The sequence below is a fragment of the Eulemur rufifrons genome, chromosome 15, assembly GCF_041146395.1.
Source record: "Eulemur rufifrons isolate Redbay chromosome 15, OSU_ERuf_1, whole genome shotgun sequence".
In the NCBI taxonomy this organism is placed as follows: Eukaryota; Metazoa; Chordata; class Mammalia; order Primates; family Lemuridae; genus Eulemur; species Eulemur rufifrons.
Window position 1 is genome coordinate 46,326,865 of NC_090997.1, and position 6,000 is coordinate 46,332,864.

The following is a 6,000-nucleotide window of genomic DNA, read 5'->3' on the forward strand; positions in this document are numbered from 1 at the left end:
CCTACCCCAAACAGACTGACCTTAAGCCAGGGCTTCCCAGTTCATAGCCCTGCTCTTAAAACTACCTGCCCAGCTTCTCATGGTCCCAGACCCTCCCAACCTCAGGAATTGCCTATGTCTCTCTCTCCCCACTCAGTTCCTCCCGTCAACCTTGGGGATGTCAATGTCCACATGAACAACCACCCCAAACTCTGGTCACACCGCACCGCAGTTCCTAGACTCAGATGAATTTCCTCAACACATTTCTACAGAGTAGCTCCTCTGCCCAGATGCTGTTCAAGTCATGGGGAGGACATATATTCACTGTCCCCACAGGGCCTGTAACCTAGTAGGGGAGATGGACAATAAATGAGTGGACAGATAAATTATGTAAGTTCAGGAAGTGCTAAGTGCCATAAAAAATGATAAAGCAAGAGAAGACATAAGAGAGAGATGGGTTGGGGCGGAGGGCGGTTTAGCTGGGGTGGCTGGGAAGTGTTTCTGAGGCCAGGAGGGAGCGAGCCCTGAGAGGGTCTGGAGGAAGCGCGAGCTGAGAGCGAGAGGGGCAAGTGCAAGTGTCCTGCGGTCAGTCTGGCCTGTGTGAGGGCAGCTCCTACCTGGCAGCATTTCGCCCAGTCTCCCCACAGGTTCTGAGGTAACTGGAGCTCAGCAAGTACCTGACCCCCCTTCTCACAGAGCCCTTGAATCTGCCCCAAAGACCCTCATCACAGCGGCCTCAGCGCCTGCCCCCTTCACTGCGCCGCCCCATCAGCACTCACACTGGGTTCGAGTCCCTCCCATCATGAACCAAAACCAAGCAGAAAACCCATCAGAACCCCACGTCCTCCTCCAGCTCCCAGTTCATGCACAACTTCCTGCAAGTGATAGCAGTACAGGTAGGTTAGTCACATTTTTGAACATTTCCTTTTTTATAGAGCAAGTTTAAAGACTTTAATTTTTGGAGTAGCTTTAGGTTCACAGCCTAATTGAATCGGAGGTACAGTTTCCGTAGGCCCCGCCCCTACACATGCGCAGCCGCCCCCATTACCAACGTCCCCACGGAGTGGTGCACTTGCTGTGCATCATTGTCACCCGAGTCCCTAGTTCACACGAAGGTTCACTCTTGACGGTGTGAAACATTCTATGGGTTTGGACAAATCCATAATGACATGTATCCACCATTATGGTATCATACAAAACGGCCTCACTGTACTAAAAATCCTTGGTATTCCACCTAAAAAAAATTCTGCCCTCTAGATAAATAATTCTCCAAAACAGTTGTGTTACACATGCTGCTGGCACCGCCCCACTTCCAAGCACTCTTGTCCGCTCGCGGCCAGCCCCAGGCCCTGCAGGTGCTCTTACCGGGGGCTGGCTTCTCTGCAGAAGAAGGGAGGACCATGCCTCTGCTAGAAACTCCGTCTTTCAGGGCAGGGCACTCAGCTTCCTTCCCACCTCTCTGACAGTTCCTCCTTAGTCCCATGGCAGCCTCCGCCTCCTCCTCAGCCCATCTCTTAAATGCCAGTGTCCCCAGCACCCCGTCCCAGCCACCTTTTCTTCTCTCTACACTTTCTTTGGCAGGCTCACCTAAGCCAGTGGCTTAAATTGTCATCAGCATGCTGATGTTCCTAAATCCATGCCCTCTGCTCTCGGCCTCTGTATCTGACCATCTAATTCAATGTCCCTAGCTGAGTATCCTATAGGAATCTAAGCTCAATGCACCCGTAGTTTAGTTTAGGATACACTGAGTTTGAAGTGAGTGGGCTACAGGGTGACGGGGCATTAGATGAGAAGAGGAAGAGGACAGGTGTGCCCGAAATGGAGAGAATGAGTCTGCAGGGACAAGCAGGGGCCAGGCCTGGCAGAGCCTTGAAAGCCATGGTAAGAATTCTGCCTGTATCCAAGGAATGGGAAGACAATGGCGGTCAAGGGTGTTATGCAGATGAGGGAGGAAGCCATGATCAGATTGGTTTTTAGAGGAGCTCATTACAGTTGCACATGCCAGGAGGAAAGTCCAATTTAACTTCCTCCCCTACAGCTGAAGTTCTGGGCCTCAGTCCAGTCCCTTGATACAGGTGTAGTCATGTCAGGTGCTTACAAGGAGCTTAGACACTCGCAGGTGTCTTCCCAGAGCCTTGTCCCCAGGAGTCGAGGGGGACCAGGCCTGATTCTCTAGGCAGCAACCGCATGAGGGGCCATGTCCAGACACCCCAGCAGAGATGCCCCAGGAAGGCAGATGAAGAGCTCAGCCCGAGGGCTTAGCAGATCACAGACATTAAACTGTCAGGGCAGCCGGCTCACTGCCCCTCTGACTCACAGGGAGCGAATCTCTCCTGGGCCACACAGTTTCCACATCCATTTAGGGAGAGGATTAAAGGAGCGGAAGTCCTGGAACGCCACCAGCCCAGCAAGAGAGAGGAGATTTAAATCCCAGTGCCATTGAAGGCTCAGGATTTTTTTTAAGGGATCAGTTGTTTGATAACTCAGGCCACTAAGATCCTGAGCCGTGGGCTACTGGGGTGAGCTGGGCACTCTCCATTCATCCTCTCAGGGGAGATGGCGGCGCTGCCCGGACAGCCTCGGCCCTCAGACTCCAGTCTCCCCAGCCACGGTAGATTCAGCAAGGCCCAGAACCACCTTCGCTCTCCTTTTTCCTAGCCTCGGATCAACACGTATTTTACTTTCTTTCAATGTATGTGTTCATCTTCTCCCACTTTAACACCTCACAGGATGAATTTCAAGAAATTCTCCTCACCCCCAAGAGTCAGATTCAAGCTGTCCCCAGGCTCACACAGGAGTCATGGGTTGAGACTGTGGCTCTTCTGTGGAAAAGTGACAGAGACGCCGTGACAGCCCAGGCTGCCAAGTGGGGTCCCTGAGGGACTCGTGCTGAACCCCAGCACAGTTCTTAGGGAACAGACAGTTTCAGACAACTTTTCCTCCAGTCTGAGCAAATCAGGGGCTTGTGTTCTGGTCTTGTGGAGCCACTTGCAAACTGTGTGAATGAATTACCGATGCCTCTGACCGGCCATTTCCGCATCTGCAGAATGAGTTGGTGCGGACGGTTTCCCAAAGTGCTCTGTGGAGTAGGAATCCCACAGGATAGTCCAAAAAAAAAGTGTGGATTTTTTGGTGGTTGTTTTTGTTATTTCTGAGGAACACTGCATAATTTATCCTCCCCATAAAGATTCACTAGCAGTTCAGCTGTAAGGACATCTGTTTAAAATGGTCTAAACCAGGGTTTCCCAAGCTTCTGTGAGCCTGGAAGCCCCTTTTCACAAAACACCTATTCACATTTTCCAAAATGATTGCTCAGGGGACTTGCTGGACCAGATGACCTCTGAGGTCCCCTCCAGCCCACAGCCTACGACTCTGGCAACATGACTGGGTTAAGCCGTGCGGAGCAACACCTCTTACCCACGGGCCTGGAGGATCTGGGTCTGTTTCTTTCTGGCTGAGCAGAACTAGCCCCTAGAGAGTAATCGCATCTCCCAGGGCAGCAGGCTCCACTGGGTGCTGCAGGTAGAGATCATTGCTCTTATTCACATTTAGTTTTTTTCTAAAAATAAGGATGTAATCAAGATTTAAATTTATATGCATATTTATAATATAATATTATGCATATGTAATTTATAAGTAAATATACATATATTGAAGGTACAATTTCAAAAAATTGTCACTGATAGCAGTGAATGATCAAAAATGTTTTAGAGACCACTGACCTAGAAAATGTGTCTCAAGATGTTAGTTTATGTTCAAAACCACTCGTTCACCCAATGCTTAGTAGAATGGAAAATAAATGTGGAACATGCCCCACATGGTGTTCACATCTAGCTGCTTGTTCTATTTTTTCTTATCTTCCTGTCTAATAGTCCTTATGTCTACCTCAGGCCTGCAGTATCATGCCTTGTACGTCAGTTCAAAACAAACTTACTGAGGAAATTAAATTGGTAATGTAATGATTTTCAATGCAAATTCTGAGCCTAACCAGTATTTCTTGGAAATGTCTCCATTACGCCATGAGATGGCATTCACTGTAGTCCACACATATATTTCTGATAATCTAGCGAAGTTCAAACACCTGTTCTAAGATTCAAAACAATAAAATGAAACTCAATATCATTATAAAATTTTCCCCTATCAAATCATTTTAAGACAACTCCCGATTCTATTTTTTCCTAATAGTTCAGGCTAAATTCCTATATACAGTTCCCCCAAAAATGCTTGAGTATAACTTTTTAGCAGGCCACCTCTGGACCCCAGAGGATGTAATCCTGAGAGACAAAGCACAATTGGAGAAGTATAAAGAACTTTCATTTTACTCGCTAAGTCTTCAACTGTCTGCCTGAAGTCAAAATGCTTTGGCTGAACACCGGCATCAGACTGAAATGCTCAACCCAGTCTAGTTTTGCTCTCCGTGCTTGTGACACACAGAGTACTTGTGCGCAGTGAGAGGCAGCTTTCAGTGAGGTAGAGGCCCCCTCTACCTGCGTCTGGAAAACAGGTTCTCCTAGGACAATGTGAGGCCATAACCCCTGGCCCTCCTGGGAGCCGTCTCACTGGGCCGCTGCTGCTACTGCGCAGAGGGACATCCCTTCCTCCCCTCCCCCACCCCCATCCCAAGTGACTTTACCTTGGCTTGGGCATTTCCAGCTGTCCTGACCCTTTCTTCCTCTTGGGCTTTCTGCTTTCCACAAGAACCATCAGGCAAAGCAAGAACAAAATGAATCTTGTAAAATAAGGCATTTTGTGGACGTCTATGACGCAACAAGCTGCTTTGCAGTAACCTGCGGCGGGGCGAATGCCCGCTGGCTTAACCATGGATCCAGTCTGCCGCCTCCCAGCAGTGCTGCTCGGAGGGCCGGCGAGGGCATGGCTGGCAAGGCTGATTGTCCTGACTTACTGTTTAATACTGACGCCTGTCCCACCCCCAGCCCCTACGCACCAGGCCGTGACACCAACGCCAGGCTTTGCCCTCCCTGCCGCTTCGTGATTGGCCATTAGTCAAGGAGTGTGTCCTCCTGGGAAACTCTGCTTCCGCCGGATCCTGGAATAGCTTTGGCTAAAGCTGTTACATAAAAAAAATTAAATCTCTTCATCATGCCAGCTTTATTAAAGCTGAGATTATTAATTCATCTTCTGGCTGTGTAAAACCAGTCTGTCCCATCCACCAGGCAGTCAGCTTGGATTCTGAGTGGATGTGCAGAGAGTACTTGGAGGGTGTGGAGATGACTGCCTGGTGTCCAGGAAATGCTGAGGAAACACACGCATGACATGTTTTCTTGGGATTGCTTTATTTCTGGATCTAAGAGAATATGTTGTTTTGCCTGTGGCCAAAGATACTTGCTTTTCTCTCAAATACACATCTTTCTTCTTTTTCTTCTGTGAAAACACATCAAAGCATAAAATACCTTTTGCTTTTGAAGGATGGCATAAACCAAAGAATTCATGATTATGTAAGGATCTTTCTTTTCTTCCATTTGGACAAACCAATAAAGGACTGGCTGTAACCCTAGAATTATGCCTGGATGTTGTTGGTTTTCAAGAAATGTTTGATTTTTGCACTTCTGGATACAACTTTAGGTCCTACCAATTTTTTACTTTAAAGCTCTCTTGTTATCAATAGTTCAATTATTGTGATTACAGCAAGGAGAAAACCAGAGTTGGATGACATAATTTTTTTAATCACAACTTTATTGAATTATTCACACACCATAAATTCATCCCTTTAAAATTGATTTTAATATGTTGAGAGTTGTACAACTATCACCACTATCTGATTTCAGAACGTTTTCCTCTCCCCCAAAAGAAACTCATACCCATCAGCAGTCCCCTCCCCTTCCCACTTTCCTTCAGCCCCTGGCAACCACCAATCCTCTTGCTTTCTCTGTGGATTTGCCTATTCTGGACATTTTATATAAATGGAATCATATAATATGTAGCTTATGTCTTCAGGGTTCATCAGTGTTGTAGCATATATCATCATATCATTCCTTTTTATGGCCCAATAATATTCCATTG

The 6,000-nt window shown here is 47.5% G+C and overlaps 1 protein-coding gene across 1 annotated transcript in view; it reads right to left on the reverse strand.

Moving 5' to 3' along the window:
* GABRR2 (gamma-aminobutyric acid type A receptor subunit rho2) overlaps window positions 1-4,800 on the reverse strand; it is a 34,646-nt gene extending 29,846 nt beyond the window's left edge. Inside the window, exon 1 of the mRNA XM_069488262.1 lies at window positions 4,613-4,800. Coding sequence (XP_069344363.1) covers window positions 4,613-4,800 — 188 coding nt within the window. The remainder of the gene's footprint in view (window positions 1-4,612) is intronic.
* Window positions 4,801-6,000: the final 1,200 nt, after the last annotated feature.